The following is an 18,920-nucleotide window of genomic DNA, read 5'->3' on the forward strand; positions in this document are numbered from 1 at the left end:
TTGTTGTCTGGCTGCGTTGGGACTACGTTGTCCGTGCTATAAAATTAAGTGTAGCCCCCAAAAGGAGTAAATTTATATAATTTTAAGTATTCTCTAGAGTCGAGACAGAGCGGCGCCTGATGAGCCTATTAAAATTAGCACTTAAAACAAACTTAGTCTTGAGCCAAATTTAATTAGCAATTTTATTGTTTAGTTTTAGTTACAACTCGCGCTTAAAGCGTCTTAAATTTTTAGCTTAAACTTCAACTGTTGAAGTCACTTGAACACAAAAGTGTTGCAACTGCGCTGGCTGTGGCAGTTCCCTTCCTGTTGTGTCCTGGCGGCAACAAACAATTTATAGACACAACTTTGGCCAACATAGTCGTGGGCTGGCTGGCACATCCTTCATGGCTCTCTGGCTGCGCTAATATTCATAAATTTCTATACGAACAAATACTTTGTTGTAATTCTTTTGGGGCTCGGCGCGGTTTTTGTTTCATTTGTTGTTTTACTCAAAAATAAATAATTCATGGCAGCATGAAACAAAAAAAATAATAACAAAATACCGCAGACAAAGACGCAACGCAGACTCTCCCAATAGGTCTAGACTCGTTGCAAGTTCGTTGCGCTTTGGTTTTAATTGCAAAACTTGCAGCTGGTTGCAGCCGCTGGTCAAGCTTAAAGCAATGGATATTCGTAAGTCAACGTGGACTCAAATGGAAATGTTAATGGAAATGGCAGCGCATATTTAAAATAAAAAAAAATGCTAAGCTGCGGCGGGGACACTAAAATAAAATAATCAAAAGTGCCAAGTAGAAAGAAGAATAAGCCAGGCGTAATCGCTGAACAGCACACAACATGGCAGAGAGAAAATAAAACTGTAACGAAATCGGATTAAAAGAGCTCAGGGGGTGAAGCGACAACTGGGCCCAAAGCCCAAAGCCGAAAGCTCAAAGCCCAAAGCCAATGCGGCGAACTGTTCTTACGTTTGCTGCTGCTGGTAAAAGAGATACAAATTGCAGTAAGACGGTATTTTATAGTTCAACGATGGATTTACGATGTTGGACGACTTTGAACTACATTTGTCGAGGTTGAGCCAACAAAGAGAGAGAGAGACAAGCAACGGTTAACTTGCTTACGTTACCGTTATAGACTGGCACTAAAAAATAGTACGAAGGCGAGAGAGCAGATAAAAAAGAAATGCATGCAGTCGACTTGGTTAACAACTAGGCGTTTGATCTGAATGCATGCGCAAGTAGTGGGAGGGGGTGGGTGATAGACCGTATCCGTATCCTTACTGCTAGCCGTCGTTAAACTTGGCAACCCAAGTCGTCGCAAGGCTGCAACAAAATTGCAACGCTCTAAACTGTTTTATAGTAGCCACGTTGGCATACTGTACGTATACGTATTCTCCCCCAGTGGGCAGCAAAAGGAAATTACGGATTCAAATTAGCGGCACTCAATCTCAATTTAACTTGCGCCTCGGCACTCAACCGCCTGCTAATGCAACAGCCACGCCCACACGCCGCCCACTTTAACAGTTTTATGCAATTTAATCAACTCAACGCATATAAAAACGCACAAAACTTTTGCAGCCCCGCACACACTTGAATAAAAATCAATGATTTTTCAATTTTCATTTGCCCAACGATTGACTCTGCCTGCCTATTTAGAGCTAATTAAGCTTTATTAAACACAGCCCCGGCCCGAGCCACGCTACAGCAAAAGGCAATTCAACATTTCTGTTCGAGAATTGGCAACAAAATGTTGGCATTACGATTCACAACAACAGCTGCTGCTGCTTATAACTGATTTGCAGTGTGTAAACTTAAACGCAGTTAGTACGTTTGGACCGGTTTTGAGTCAAGGTTGCTGCAGCATTTCTTTCAAGTACGATTTTCAGTTTTCACCCTTTGCTGCGCCAACTGCGCCGAGCATGGAATTCAAACAAGTTTTTTGAAAAACTGGCTAAACGGCCACTTGAGGTAGCACGTTGGCGATTAAAATGATTGAAGTCGAACACACAAAGCTGGAAACAGCTGCTGCTGCTACTGCTGCTGCATTGCTTGGGCCATAATGTTTCACACCTCAGCGAAAATTAGCCCTGAGTTGTCATAAGCTACAGTGGAGCTTACTAATTGTTTGCTGTATCTCGTCAAGCTGCGGCTGCGGCTGCGGCTTTGCACGTGATGTAGAATTCGAAATAGATACAAGGTCAAGCGCATGCAGCAAACCTGTTTGTTGAATGAGACGCACCAAGTTGAGTCGAGTCGAGTCACACACACACACACACACACACACATGCAAGCGTGTGTAAACACTCAATAATTCACTGGTATTGCTTGCGAAACCAAACAAAATGCAAACAGCTGTTTGCCATAGACAAATAGTTCAGTTGAAAAGCTATAAGCTGTAAAATTAAACTAAAAACCATTAAAAGATAAACAAAATTTAATTAGTACAATATTTTAATTTCCTTTTGTTACAGTTTAATAAATTTTTGATTTAATTATAGCCAAGTAAAGTGTATGCGACTAGATAAGGCATGACAACTGTTTCAGCACCTCGAACTCAATTTACATGCACACACAAGCGTAGAGCACACACACACACATGCTTGTGCATGTGTATTTGTGTACACATGTAAACATGGCTGCGCAAATGTTTGTATGTGCGGCAAACAGTGCGTATTAGCAATTTATATGCTTACTTCGTGTCTCCGTTGCCAGTGTCATGCATTTAGCCCAAAGCTGTTTATCTCCAAATGACAGTTTAGCTTCATTTTGCAGGACCAAACAGCGTCTGCACTCAAAGTTGTTGTCGCTGTCGCTGTGTGTGTGTGTGTGCTTGTGTGTGTGTGTGTTTGTCGAGTTGTCTGTGGCTCTGTGGCTTGTTGTGAAACGTTTTAATTCATGCGGGAATTATTTAAATTCCTCATCTTTAATGCTGTTAATAGCTTGCAATCAAGCAATTATTTGTTCGCTCTGGCTGTCCTGCAATGTTAATGCAATTTGTAAGCTACAGCAATGTGAAGTTGAAGCGCTGGGCTGTGCATTTGACAATTGTTGTTGTTGTTGCTTTGGCATAAAATATTTATTAGGCGAATTAGATATGCGTTAGTGTGTGTGTGTAAGTGCTTGTGGTTACGGTTCACAAAGGATAAGCGCACTTTCGATTAGCTGCGCTGTATATAAAACAAGCATACGCCAAGTAAACCTAAAATTTTCAATCAAATGCAATTGCTTGACAGCTTGAGCATAATTTTAATAGCAAGTACACTCAGCAACTAAGTCGTTGCTTCAAGCTGCGCTGTATATAAAACAAGCATGCGCCAAGTAAACCAAAATTTTGATAGAACTGCAATTGTTTGACAGCTTTAGCATAGATTTGATTTGAAGCACACTCAGCATTAAGTTCTAACCAAGTCGTAGCTTCAGCTGCGCTAATTGTTTGCTCATTAATGTGGCAAGTTCTCGCTGGCACTCTAATTGCAGCTACGTTGGCAATTATATGTTTGTTTGATCGCCCAATTGTTGCAAACGAAACCGGTTTTAAATACGTTGCGCTAACCTGTCCACATGACGTATACGCAGCTTGAACTCTTCTTTATATTATTCACAATGTGCGCTTTGTGTTAATTATTTGTGTGACTGTGACTGGCTTTAGTGTCGTCGTGTATTTATTAATAAATATTTTACTTTGAACATTTAATACACTTAGTGGGCAGCAGCTATGCGGCTATGCATATAATTTAAATTCAAGGCTGCATAAAGTATTTCATTTATTTACTTGACAAAAAAAAAAAAGGGTTTGAAGTACAAACTTATTGCTTTGCGTTGCCCGCGTTACGACTTTGATATGCGCTATAAGTGGGTGAGTGTGTGTGTGTGCGTCTGGTGTAAAGTTCAAGGCACATAAATAACTTTTTATTATCAAAAACAGTTACCAAAACTACTTACAATCTAACTTGCCTACATACACACACACACACACACATATGTATTGTATATGTATACGATTATTTTCGTTTAGTTGTTCTAGTTCGGGCGCATAACTTTTCGGCATGCGGAACGCCTAGCAAAGCGAAATGAGAGCACAAAGACGCCCGCCCACAATTCTAACGAAACTGTGGCTACTGCTGCTGCTGGGGTTGCGTATTTGTGGGTGGTGCTGACTGCTTGACTGTACATTTTAACGCCAATGTTAACCACATGTCTGTTTGGCCTGCTGGCATCGAAGTTGGGCATAATCAGTATTTAGGCTTGGGCCGCCGCTCTGGTTTATGTTTCGCTTTATGTTTTTGCTTATGTAAATGCGGCTGTCAGTCTAAGGCTTACTGTATCCTTTATTATTATTTCGACTGACTTGAATTTTTTCAATTATACATAAAAGCACATGTAACAATGAAGTTTTTGGACAGGTTGAAGCAGAGCGTAACTGACGTAGCCAATTTAACTGCTGCTTGCTTCAATTTTGCCACTTGCAAAGCAAATAAAAGTCAGTCTGCTCACTGTTGTGCTTAAACAGCAACATATGTATACACACACACACACACACACACACAGACACGCTTGGCGCCATTGTCTGTGTCGTCCATTGCTCACCTAAGCCAGCAGCGCTGCGGCTATTCGCAGCAGCAGCATCATCAGCTGCGGCTCTGTGTGCTCATTACGGCAACTTGACGTTAATACTTTGGCGCCCCCTAGCGGCAACAACAACAATCATTTACTTATGTGCATGTGCGCGTATTCTGGTATAAACATAATTTTAGCTAATTATGCTCCTCAGCCAAAAACAAATACACACATTTTCAATTTCGGCATTTTCATTTTCCATTTTCCATTTTTTTTTTGAACAACCCTAATTTGTGTAGCTAATTTTTAAAGCTCTACACTGAATTATGCGCGCATCAGCGCTAATTTGAATTAATCATTGTTGTTATTGCAGCCAAGGCGCATAAAAATAAAGCAGCGCATTAATATTAAAATAAACTTTTGATTCGCTAATTAATTCATAGCTCTAATAGTAATAATAATGAATTTTAATACTTTCAAACTGAACTATGAGCATTAAGCTGTTTACTTACAAAATGAATATAAAGCTTATAGCTGCATGAGCAAATTTATTATAATTAAATATCAAAAGCTTATTTATTTAATACGAGGCTGGGGTGGTCGAGACCCTTAAAGTTTTCACTTTAGCTGCAGCATACAAAAGTTATGAGTAGGGTATTCAAATTCAGCAAACAAATATAACAGTAAATATATATATATACCCAACACTAGTTAAGTCCTCACATTCCTAGCCAAAAGCCCCAGTAGCTAAGGCTGCTTCCCCTGAAGCGTAAGTTTTAAATTAAAGCCAACAGTTATATAAATAAATATAACAGTTTATGAGTTTGCTATACAGTCATTAAGTTGATGCTATCAATGTGACTTAAATTAGAAAAACTGTTTATTTATTTATTTATTTAATATCAACTATGATCAGTCGACAATGAAGAAAAAGATTACAAAAAATATTTAAAACAAGCAAACAAGTAGACAAATTAAAGTTGGGCGCCACCAACTTTTAGATACACTTTGACAGCATCGCAGCAAACACACGCATGCACTCATGAACACATACACACAATATTGAAAATTGAAATGTTAATAATTCCTAAATATTTATTATATAATATAAGGCCTTTAACATCTATTTAGTTATTTATACGATCGTTCTGAAATTTTTGCAATCGGTCACTTTGACAGGCAATTTTGTGATTTATTCAGATTTTTAAAAGATTTTTGTACTGCCTTATATATAGTTTTTTTCGATTTGCTGGGAAGGGGGGAGGAAATAAAAAAAAATAAAATAAAAGCGAGTGTGCTGGATATAGGAGCCCAAATTTGTTTCTCGGAGCGTTGTAGTGCTGATCAAGAATATATATGCTTTATGGGGTCTGCCACGCCACCTTCTTACTGTTACATAAATTTGCACAACTTCATGATACCCTTTTTCCATTTTTTACAAAAATGTTAAAGTGTATAATTATATTTAACTTTTAAATTTAAATTTTAAAATTTTTGAGCTCTTAGAGATTTTATGAAGTGACTCTAAATATTTAAAGCTCATCATAGTTATAGCTAATGCTTGTGCAAAAAAATAATCTTTTATATTTAATTGATTTCTCTTTCTTGTTGTTTGTTATTAGAAAAGTTTTGTTTGTGCAAAAATCAATACAAAAGTTTCATAATGCGTGTATGTTGGCCAAGTTATTTGACGGCCAGGCCAACGCAAGGATTCATATAACTGCCTGTCAAAGACGCCAGAGTCACTTAATTTAACACGCACAAACGCGTGAGCGAGCGTTGAATCATGGAGTTCATATAATGCCAGGCGGATGTTGACAATTGCACTGCAAATGAAAGGACATTAATGAAAGAAATTTATAATTGTTTATTTACGGCAGTCAAATAAATTGCACAGGCTGTCAAAAGAGACTTTTGCTTTAAGTGCTTAAGTGTTAAATTTGTGTTAAATGAAACATTTTGAAGTTGCTGCTGGCTGGACTTGAGACTTGTACACGTGTTTGTCTGTTTTATTGTTGCGCAACAAAAAGTGGCATAAAAAGAAAATCAAATAAGCTGCACCGCAACGCGCAAAGTTTTCTAGAGAAAAAGTTAATGTTAAGCAAAGCAGCAGCCAAGCCGCCAAATAAACGTACAAACTGCAAGCCATCAAAAGCCGGAAACTAAAATTTTGTGGCAGAAGTTAAGCCAACGCGCCGACTTTGTCGATTGTGCGTTGCCAGCAGCAGCAGCAACTTTTTTATTTTCTATTTCTTAGCGTGGCTTGGCTTGGCTGCTGCTTTGAATCTGCAGCTGATTTGACTGAGGAGCGCATTGGCACAGTCTAGAAGCCAAAAAGGTAGCAACAGCGCCATGATGTTTGCGCTTTTTCAAATCAGTTGCTTGCTTGTCACTGCTACACTGCGCAAAAAATTATAACAAGCTGTTGTTGAGCACACAAAATGCTGACAAGCAAAGTTGCTGCTGTTTATTTCTCAGTGCATTGCCACGTCGATTGCTTTATTTACACTTTTGTATTTGGCTGTCTTATTATTTAGCTTTCAATGCTGTTTTTTGCTTGTTTTGCCTGCCAGCTTATGCTTATTTAAGCTGCAGCACCATTGTATGTGGCAGCAGCTGTTGGTTAGTCGCGCTGACCAACACTTTTGACTTACGTTGCATGTTTCTTAGAACTTTGTGCTGCACTGCATAAGTTTGTTTATAAATCAACTTTTTTTAAGCAAATAAACTTTACTTTGCTCGCTCTCTATTTGTGCTGCATACAGCGCGTATGCGTAATTTCAGTTGCTTGTACTGCGTGCGTCTGGGATTTGAAGCTTGCAAATTATTGAGCCAAACAAATTGTGAGCTGTCAGTTTGCCACAAATATAAATCTGCATAAATTTGAGTAAACTATTTTGACTAACTATCTATGCTGACGCCTCAAGTCTCAAGTCGGCAGCACATGCCATTGCCTTGGGCGCACTTAAGCCTAACTCGAGTTTTCAGTTTGCTTCCTAGTCTTTGTTTTTGCTGATTAATCATTTTGCAATTATAATTTTGACTCGAGCTGCTGATGAGTTGTGCGTTCTATGCCTATGCGAACAAGTTAAACGAGTTTTTATTAAACATATGTGTGCGTGTGTGTGTGTGTGTATTGTAAAATTGCAGCACATTTATTGTTGACAGTAAATTAATTGCTTTCACTCGTTGCGTATTGCTTTAATGACATTTGCATTAATTTTCGCTTTGTATGCCCTGGGAAAATGAAAACTTTTTTAATTAATAAAAACCCCAAAAGTCGTAAGCGCTTAAAGTATGCCACATATAGCACTGATATGTGTTTGTTTGCGCACAGACATAAGTTAATTAGTATTGCTGATAGGTTTTTGTTTGCGATTTAACATATAAGATAAATTTAAGTTTCAATTGAAATGACCGCAGACCAAATCTGTTGCCAAACAATCAGCAATTTTAATTATTATTGCTGCATGCTCTGATTTCAAAAAACAAATAAAAATTACGCGTTTGTCGTTTGTTTGCTAATTGTGTAATTGCTTAATGTTTAATCTTACACTGCACAACACAACAACAACAACAAAAATAACAATTTAATCTGCTTTAATTAGCATACATTTGTTTTTATGCTTATGGCGTGTTATTTAAACAAATATGAAATGCGCGCGTGTTGCACAGTGTTAATAATACAAAAATTGAAATGGCACAGAGTTTATGTGGCCAAAGGCTTAAAAACGCATTACCAAATGGCATTGCCATATTTTAATAGGTTTTATTACCTGGAAACAAAGCAGCTTTAATTGTATGCTGTTCAAATTACACATGTTGCCTTCTTATTAAAAACAAAATTGCAACATTTATATTTTGTTAATTTAAAATTTAATTTAAACATATAGTGCGCACGCTGTTCATTGATTGATTGATCAGCAGACAGTCATGCCAAAAGGCTAAAAGCGCTCGAATTTCAATATCGACACACACACATAGACACTGTAAACGCTGTAAAACATGGCAAAAGTCAAGTCTGACAATACTGCCATCAAAATCAACAGCGCACTGATAACTGATAACTCTTCATTTTTACCTTTTAATTGATGCGCGCATCAAAATGGCCGCTGAACAAGTCAGCGCACGACAAAAGGCTGCACGACTCATAAACTGAATACACTTTGATGCGCATAACAAATATAAAAGAGTAGCAACAAGTTGAAAGTAAAGTATAAACAAAATTTATGCTGTTATCAACACAGAGGCCTCTGATTTTATGACTAAAAGATTTATTTACTATTAATAATTAACACTAACCCAGACCTGATTGGGTTTTTAGGTTTTTCCCAATCCTTGCAACGAATGTTCCCAATCTATAAGTTTATCAAATATAAAAACAAAAACATAATTTTAAATATTTTTAAATTTAATTTTAAATTTTTTTTGTAATCTTTTTATATTTTATTTAAATAAATAAATAAACAGCAAGACAAGTCAATTGCCCATAGACTTTAAGTGCTAGAAACAAATTGTATAAGCAAGTTGGCTACAGCTAACTTTAGCATGTTTGTATAAAAAATGCCAAAGTGTAGATGCAAGTCAGCTGCAGACAAGTCAAGTTTAGTTCGCAGACACTTTAAGTGCTAGCAACTAAGTGTATAAAAAAGTTGGCTGCAACCAACTTTTGCATATTTGTATAAAATATATAAACGCTAGCTTCAAGTTGTGTTTAATTCTTAAGCAGCAAGACAACTGAACTACTCTGCGACTTTTAGTTCCAAAGACAAAGTGTATAAAAAAGTTGGCTGCATGCAACTTTAGCATGTTGCAAAAGTGTAGCTGCAAGTTGTGCCTAATTTCTAAGCAAACAAGTCAGGCGTAAGTGCTCAGAAACTTTAAGTGCTAGCAACAAAGTGTATAAGCAAGTTGGCTGCTGCCAACTTTCGCTGCTATTTGTATTTGCTTTCATATAGTTGGCATAGTTACTGCTATGAGGCACTGTATGTTGCAATGAGTCGACAGAGTGGGTGCTGGCAGCTTGATAGATTGGCAGTGCCGCCAAAAAGCGTTGAACAGTCGCAATCAGAAAATGCAACTGACAGACAGACAGACAGACGGACGGACGGACAGACAAACAGCGTTGACGCCAACGTTATGAGTGCCAAAAATTGATGCTGGTGGGTGGGTGGCGACTGCAAAGGGCTGTAGTCAGAATCTAACTCTCATATTCACATGCAGTCAGTCACAATTCCATTTATAGTTAGACTAGAGCTGATGTAACGTTTGCCACCTACAAAAATCGTTGACATGTGAAATTTTAATTAAAACATAAATGAAAATAATGCAACAACGCCTTGCTAAGCTTGCCAAAAGTGCAGTCAACCCAACAGCAGCAGCAGCAGCAGCAGCAGCAGCAACATCAACAAAAATGTCAAACGAACACGTCAAAAATATCAAGCGCATAAACGCGCGGGCCGCTGCCATTTGCGCGTCGGAAGTTTGCCAGCGCATGTTAGTTTGTGTGCGTGCGTGTGTGTGTGTGTGTGTGTGCCACAAAGCTTTTAAGTGCTGCGAGCGCCCAACAAGAACAACAGCAATGCTTGTAACAGGCGCTGCTCATTCTCCAGCTACGTCCACTTGCCCATGTGACAGCAACTTTTGCCTGCAACTGCAGCTCATTAGCACCTCCGCATGATGCGCACACACACAAACACACACACACACCTAGAACACGCGGCCTTGTGTGTGTGCTTAGCTGCGTTGCGGTTGACTTGTCTCAATGCTTTCACGCCCACGTACACGCCCCATGCCCTTGCCCCCTTGCGCATTGGTGCGAAAATTTGTTGAAATTAAGTTTAATGATAAGTGCAGCAGCTGCAACTGCCGCGTTGCATGCTACTCAGCATACTCAAGCATCATCAGCAGCTGCAGCTAATAAATGCAAGCAGTTCGATTGCAATTGAAGCCAAAGCAGCTAATTAAAATTTGCTATGAAATTAAGTAAAGCTTCCATTATATTATATATATATTATATTATAGTGCGTTCGTTCATTGTCTTGTGGCCAAAAGTTGCGCAAAGTTAACACCTTAGTCAACCGCTTTGAACTTTGATCTGTGCCACAAATGTTTGCACTCAAAATTTTGTAACTTTGCTAGCCCCAAAAACTTGTATCACTTTTACCACCCACACACACACTCACACACACGTACGTAGACAAAATATTTTCAAGTGATTAAATTGTTAGAGCGGCAGGCGCATTTTCCTAGCAGCAATGTTGATTTTTGATTACTCTCTGCTTGGGCCAACTAATGGCGCAGCTTGTGCTACTAACGTCAACTATTCAAGTAGAACCTAAAAAGTCAACAGTCTCCGGCGTAAATTTAATAGCACTACAGGGTGGCATACCAAGTGGCTAACAGCATTTGTTTTACTTTTGCAAAAGTTACTAAAAAACTTTTTTTCGTTACCTTGCTGGGGTCTTTGGATCTGGCCATTTACGTTGCGTTTGTTTTCGCTTGTCGGGAGACTAGTAAATCTAATTTCTAGCCACACACAAACACACAGAAGCACACACGCATACTGTGGGCATGTAACTGCAACTGCCAGTGGCAACAGCAACTTGCAACTTGAGCGAACTTCGTCAGTGCTGCGTCGACTGCAGACAAACCCCCAACACGTTGCACGTCAGTTGGCTGCCATTTTTGAGCTTACCGACTTTTAAGTTGTTGCCTTGCGCACGAAACTACTGTTAACACATACTATAAGCCGTTAGTCATTTTAGTTCTTCGCGTGTTTGTCTTTGAGTGCTCTCTGGCTATATGTTTTAGCCTGCTTATAAGTTTCGCATGGCACTCGCTCTATCTGAGCTGCGGGTACATTAGTTCCATGGCTGAAGTAGTTGGAAAGCTAAGCTAAGGCCTGTAGTTCATATAAATTTGTTGAGCTGCAAGTTAAATTAGATTTAAAGCAAAGAAAATGTTTAATACAGCAACAACAAATAGCAAAAAGGCAGACAATAAATTAATTTATAATAATATTTTATAGTATTTAATACTTATATGCATATTTGTTTATTAAGCAGCCGCAATGAAGCAACATTAATATCAAAATGTAATTTAATAGCACGTTGTTGTTTTTAAAATTATTTTTATTTTTATTTGCGTTGTAAAATATTCAATTAGTCGCAAAATTCGCAAGCAAGTTTAAAGTTGCATTCTTAATATATAACAATACTTATGCATTTATTTTAGCAGCGTCGTTAGAGCAACATTATTATCAAAATTGCAATTTTATAGCTCGTTAAATATATTTGTTTATTAAGCAGCAGCAAATGTAATTTAATAGCTCGTTGTTGTTTATAAAATATTTTCATTTGCATTGCAGCATTATGAAATATTCAATTAGTAGCAATATTCGCAATCTTTTTTGTATAGAATTTTATGCTGTTGGGATAAGTTAAAATACTCAATGTATAACAAAAATTAAAAGCAATACTCATATGCATATTTATTTATTAAGCAGCAGCAACATTAATATCAAATTGCAGTTTTGTAGCTCGTTAAAATATTTTTATATGCATATTTGTCTATTTAGCTGCAGTATTTGTTTAAGCAGCGTCATTAGCGCAACTTTAATAACAAAAACTATATTTTTATTTCATTGATGTTTTCATTTGCATTGCAGTGTAAACAAATATTCGGTTAGACGCACAAGTGTCTAGCAAGTTATAAGTTTCGCTTTTTTTTTTTTTTGTTGTATAGAATTTTAAGGCTGCTGTGCCCAAACAGTTATACATATAAGTATACAGCCGCTCTAGCGAATGTCTGTACATATGTTTTGCATGAATATGATGCGAAAAATGCTGCTGCTGCCACTCCAAGTGTTCTTGGCAGCGCTAACAATGCAGCCAGCGTCGGAAGTTAGCAAGCAAAGCGGCGGAAATGTAAAGTCAATGCTATTGTTGTTGTTGTTGATATTGTTGTTACTGTTGACATCGCCGACATACACAGTATGTACTACTATGTGTGTGTATTGTGCATAAATTTATTTTTATTTTTTTGCTTTGCACACATTCATTGCACATTGAACATTTTTGTGTGTGAGGCATTGTTGTCACAGTTGTTGGTCCTGTGTGTCTTCTGCTCGCATTTTATCGTTTGTCGGATTTCGTGCATCCTTGTGTTTACATTATTTTGCAGTTGTTGCTGTTGTTGTTGTTATTATTATTATGATTGTGTGTTGGTATTATTGTGCACTTGTGCTTGAAGCGAATTATGAAAAATGCATCAAAGTTTTTACTGCTTTGCCTAGCGAAAAGAGCACAAGCAAAATAAACAAGCAAACAAACACCCACACATGAGCACACCCACGCACACACACATACTAATGCCAAGACATATGCACATGCACTTGCAATTACGTCTGCTGCTCCATTCAGTGAGCAGTGAGCAGTGAGCATTGAGTCTACCTCGCATTTGCAGCCACTGCATTAACTTCGTAGCATAGCTCAGCTTGTTTTGTTTATTATTTTATGTTTTTAATATCAATTTTTATATTGTTGCTTCTTACAGTTGTCTGCATTTGGCAAATATTTGTATTTATTTTAATTTTATTAGTCCACAGGGCGTATACGTTATGCTTTGACTTATTTGTTGCTCAATTTTGTGCTAAGTAAACAAAAATAGCAACAAAAAATATGCAAAGTGCTGCAAAATTATTAAATATTAATTTATAAGTGAAAATTTTAGCATTAGCTGCAAGTTTTTTAATGCAAAGTGCTGCAAAATTATTAAATATTAATTTATAAGTGTAAATTTTCGCATTAGCTGCAAGTTTTTTAATGCAAAGTGCTAGAAAATTATTAAATATTAATTTATAAGTGTAAATTTTCGCATTAGATTAGGCCTTGGACTAGGCTTTTAATTATGATATAATTTTGAGCATTCATTTTGGCTTCAGCACGACCTAAACGCCTAATGGAAGTAACATAAAATAGAAAAAATATATTTAAATGGTCACAGTCATGGCCACTAGGGACTAGTGACCAGGTATTAGTCAACAGAACCGTAGGGAGCAATCAATCGCCTAGAGCTAAAATATAATCTTGGAGTTGACTTGTTGTATACACTTTGACATACTATTGCTAAATTAGTGAGAGCAACTGCAGTGAGAGCGAAAAAATCTCTAAAAGTGCTGTCTACAATTTCATGGAATTGATTAGTTTTAATAAGTGAGCAGCTAAAATTGTTAGGCAATTTGTTAGCCTTGCTAAAAGTTTATTGCTGCCGTTTGCAAAAATGCATAATTATGCGTTTGCAATTGTTTGCAGCATAGAAATTACTATAAATTTATGAAACGTAAACAAACAGCCAGAGCAGCAAAAACTATGTGCGACGACGAGTCCAGCACTGACTGCTGATAAAAAGTTGTAAGGGTTCAAACAGCAGCAACTTTCATCTGGATAAGTTTGGCAGAGACTACACTGGCTTTTAGGCTAAGCAGGCTTCCGGCTGTTGCCTGCTTATCGTCAGCCGCAAAAGTTTCACATCAGCCACACAACTTGTCGCTGTGTGTGTGTGTGTGTTTGGGTTGACCAAAGTTGTCACACAGCATGTGAACAATTTTTTATCATTAGATTTGGCTTGCACACAAGCTAAAGCCGTCAGACAATTTATGGCTGGGGCAAGTTCAAGTGAAATGTGCATAGCGTATATGTGTGTGTGTGTGACATATATAATTATGTTATGTATGTGTGCACACCTTTGAGTTGTTGTTGTTATTTATTTTGCAGCGACTGTTGCTTAAAATTTGCGTGCGCTGTCGTTTTGTTGTTTACTTGCCTACGCTGCTAAGTATGCAATACTTTTACTTTTTAGTGAAAAAATAAGCCGCACCGTCGACCCCAGTGGACCGAGCCAGAGCAGCAAAGCTGCTTAACAACACAAACAACAACATTGGCAGCAAAAGCGTAAAATGTTTGTAGCCTGTGCTATGTCAAAAATATACATTTTACACCTTTACACTGGAGCACAATCTACGGCTGTTCTTAACTACCGCACTGTTGTGCCACAGTCCTTATCTGCTGCTGCTGCAAAGTCAAAACACAAGCAACAACAAGGTAAACATTTTGGGGTAATTAAGAAAAATTACCTTTTTCAAAAACACAAAACAACGAGAGAGAAAAAAATGGTAGCATAGCAAAACAAAAAAAAATATGACAACAAGGACAAGCAGCGTTGGCCATAAAGCAGCCTTACCCAAACACACAAACACACGCACACGCAGACACATACAGATATGGGCAAAGGACAGCCACACAGAGAGTGAGAGAGCGAGAGAGTGAGAGCGAGAGCGAGACGGCGGCTGTCAAGCGGCTGCCATGGCGTGTCGTGCTCGTTGCCATGACTGGGCATCTTTTAGTATTTCAGCATTTTACCACTTAACCATTTTCTTGTGGCTGTGAGTTTTTGGTGTTAACTTTAAATTAGCAGTAAAGTGGAAAGTGTTGTCGGTTGGCTTTTAAAATGTTTTGCGGTGTATTTTATTTATCAGTCAGCCATATCTTCCACTCGCTCGCTCTCGCTCTCGCTCTAAACAAAGACAAACACCTTGGCGTAACTGTCATTTGGCTAACTTGGCAGTTAATGCTTTGTTTTTGCTGCGTTAAGATAATAAAATACATTTCAATTTATGTGAATTTTTGCTAATTAGCAAAACTATTGCTAGTTATGGCAATTAAAATGATTAGACAGCTAATTGAACTAAACGCAAAATTAACTTGCGCAACTAACAATGTTAACTGCATTTGCCTTGAGCAAAGTTCAAGCGTGTGCTGCACCCCAAGGAGACAAGCGGCTGTCTCAACTCAGAGATTCAAGAAAATTTAACGCTCTTTTGGCAGCTGCCTGCACAAGTTGCGCATGTGTCTGTGTGTGTGTGTGTGTGTGGCTAATAAAATCAAATCTGATTACCACAGCTGCGTCTTCAGCTGGATGAAACATAAAGTGGCAGCGCAGCATCGAAGCATGCATATCATATTACTCATACGCCACGTTATACAATTTACTTACAACGTCAACGAGCATAACGTCAGCTACAGCTCTCTATGCTGCTGCTGCTGCTGCGCTCAAATGAAGACAAATAGATGACAGCGACACTAAGGCACGTCTGTGTGAGTGATGGCTTGATGGTGTGCGTGTGCACTCTGGCAGCCAAATGGTAACGGCAACGGTAACAAAGGCAACAGCAACAGCAACAGCAACGGCAAAAACAATTAATTGAGTAGATTCTCTCGCTCGCTTGTCGCGTCGTTCGTACGTGTGCAACATGCGCCAACGTAAGATAAAATGCTTTGCAATGGGCGCTATAATTTAATCAAATTTGTCACTCTTGCAATTGAGCGAGTTACCTCCACTCCACTCCACACCACACCGCAGAGCTCTGGCATGTGTAGAGCGCGTTTGCAATTCTATTGTTTGTCGTGCCGCTTACGCTTGAGGAATTTATGAATGGCTGCGCCAACTGAATTGTCAAGTCTATGGGGAACGCGTTCGCACTTTGCAAATTCAATTTCAAATGCGTTTAGCGCATGGCGATGGCGTCAACCTTTACTGGGCATGCTTTGTTTTCAGCCCTGGCGCTTGCCATTGGACATTGGTCATGACGCTTGTGCAAATAGCAAGTAGCAAGCCTTTGATGCCCTACAAGTGCCCACATTTCCATGACCCACGCACAAACAAGCAGCGTATAGAGTAAACAAATGAATGGGTGGGTGGGTGGTTGGTTTGGGTGCTGCAGGTAACAAACAATTTAGTTTAGCCCAAGCTAATGCGAGCTCAAGGGCATTGCAACCAGCAGTCAAATAAGCTTTGATAGACTCTAACTAAATGTTAGTCAAAATGAATTTAATATTTTGGCAGCGCTATTTTGACATTTTGTTATGACACTTGCATACACACACACACACACATAGCGAACGTGTCAGTGTCAAGCGACTGTTTGCAATGTTAAACATTTTAACAAGGCAAAACACAAGGAAAAAGCAAAACACTTAAAAAAGAGAAACAACTGCGCTGCATATGAGCGGAAAGGTATCAAAATCTATATATAGCAGCTGCATATATATACTATATATATATCTGGGTATGCCTACTAGCTAGCCATGGGGTTGGTTGTGTGCGCCCACATGGCGTATACAATATTTTATTTTCGGAATAACATTGACGTCAACGCGCTGCCACTCAACAGCGCCAGCGTTACCTTGTGCTGTGCTGTGTGTGTGTGTGTGTGTGAGGCCAGGACGCTTCTTTCAAGTGCTTGCTGCGTTACGTCGTCCTGCTGGCTGTTTGCAATGCTTGTTGGCAGTTGGCAGGTGCATCCGGATCCGGAAGCGTGTCAGTCTGTTTGGGCCAAAGGTTTCTGACCGGCAATGATTGCAAAGCGCCCCCCTCCCTGCCGCTCTACCCTACCCCTTTGAGCATTTATGCCATTGCAACATAATCATAACGAAAAGTGCGCTTGTTTGTTGTTGCAGCAGCAACGATTGCAAAATATTGATTGTGTGCGCAAATGCTAGAGAAATTCACTCGTGAAATTTTTCAAAGACTTTTAAGTTTTGTTGACATTTCAATAAATAAAAGTGCTTGTTGACAGGGATTACGAATTGCTGCATAGTTTAATAATAAGCAATTCAAATATCGATAGCTGCACATCACGCTTTAAATCGATCGTAGTTCGATAACAACAACCACAGCTGCTGCATAAATTAAAGGCACTTAAAGCACAATTCAAATATCGATAGCTGCACACTTGGCACGCTTAAGATCGATAATTATACGTTCGATAACAACATCAACAGCTGTTCAATTAGCAACAATTAGAAACAATTCAGTCAAGTTTTGGCAACTTTTGAGCATGAAAAAAAGCTGTTTTTGACTTGGAGGAAAGCTTGAAAAAACGGAATCTTAGTCGAAAAAGGTTAAAAAAAAAGTTAATGGTAAATCAACTTTGCCAAAATAAAAAAATCCAGAATTTTCGCTTTATTCACACATTTTACCCGCAGTTGCACTTCGAAAACAGCCAGATTTGACGGGAAAATAACGAAATTGGCAACAGTTATAGAGTGTGATCGGATCTTAATTATGATGTGAACAGTGTTCACTGAGCACCATCAACGGCGTTACTTCGCACTATTATTTGGGTGTCCACTTGGACCGTAAACTGGTATGGATATCCCACTGTGGGATGGCCCTCATCACAGCAGTAAAGACCAAGTGCCTTGCAAAGCTAAAGAATCTCGACTGGCTCCTTGCTTCAAACAAGCTGCAGATGAACACAAAAGCAATAATAACGCAGACTTGGACCATCCAAGTTTGCGGTACAGCCTCAAAGCAAGAGCTTAACAGACTGTGTCTGGTTCAGTATCAGTTTTGAGTTATCGATCAGAGATCAGGTCAACAGCCAGAGCAGCCAATATGCGAATTAGCTTAAACTGCTCAAACTGCTACAAAATACGAAGACTGCAAAGAATCCACACATTTGATCTACCTGAAAGAAAGATTAAACACACCAATAATGGTTAACCTTCTAGGCTCAAACGTGCCATTCATATCTTTCCATATAGAGTAGCGATCAATATACAACAGAATGAATAATAATGCACACAAAAAATGTTTTAATAAAAGCAACATGAATTTCGCACTAAGAATTGTTTGCTGCTGTTGTTACTTTACAAACTTTATTTATTTGTTATTATTGCAGGCAATACAAGGAATAATGCTTAAGCGGCTCGTGCTTCAAATAGTAACAATATGTTTATTATTATTAACAAGTGTTAATGCCGGTGTGCCAATTGGTAAGTGTAAAGAATTTCAATTGTTTATGCATACTGAGCTTAATAATTTATAGCGCTTAATAATAATAAACTTTAACACGTTTAAATGCACAGCTAGCTCAAAGTGCTTTTTATTTATAAACTGAATTTACTAACTTAATTTAGGAACTGGCGGCCCTTCGCTGATATTTGAGCACAAGGATGCGCTGCTCACATGCGTTGTCTCCGAGAATGCGGCAAACAATACGGTAATATGGAAAAAGGGTGACGAGATACTCACCGCGGGCACAGTGCGCGTCACCAAGGACAATCGCGTGCGTGTGCTGCATGATGAAAGTGAGTACAGCTTGCTGCAGTTGATAAGTAAATGGCTACAAGTTAATACTTCAAACAGATCCGAAGGGACGCAATTTGGAAACGGGCGGCGAAGTGTGGGTGCTGCTAATAAAATCGCTTCGGACTAACGATTCAGGTGCCTATATATGCGAGCTGAACACGGAGCCAGTGCTGCGCAGCATTCACATACTCACAGGTAAGCAGCTCCAAACTA

General features: G+C 38.7%; 1 protein-coding gene across 1 annotated transcript in view; it reads left to right on the forward strand.

Moving 5' to 3' along the window:
• The window catches only part of LOC108599938 (Ig-like and fibronectin type-III domain-containing protein 2), a 41,523-nt gene that overhangs the window by 10,823 nt on the left and 11,780 nt on the right, over positions 1 to 18,920 (forward strand). Inside the window, exons 3-5 of the mRNA XM_017987159.1 lie at positions 18,298 to 18,391; positions 18,536 to 18,706; positions 18,765 to 18,902. Coding sequence (XP_017842648.1) covers positions 18,313 to 18,391; positions 18,536 to 18,706; positions 18,765 to 18,902 — 388 coding nt within the window. The 5' untranslated portion in view covers positions 18,298 to 18,312. The remainder of the gene's footprint in view (positions 1 to 18,297; positions 18,392 to 18,535; positions 18,707 to 18,764; positions 18,903 to 18,920) is intronic.

The sequence above is a fragment of the Drosophila busckii genome, chromosome 3L, assembly GCF_011750605.1.
Source record: "Drosophila busckii strain San Diego stock center, stock number 13000-0081.31 chromosome 3L, ASM1175060v1, whole genome shotgun sequence".
Taxonomy (NCBI): Eukaryota; Metazoa; Arthropoda; class Insecta; order Diptera; family Drosophilidae; genus Drosophila; species Drosophila busckii.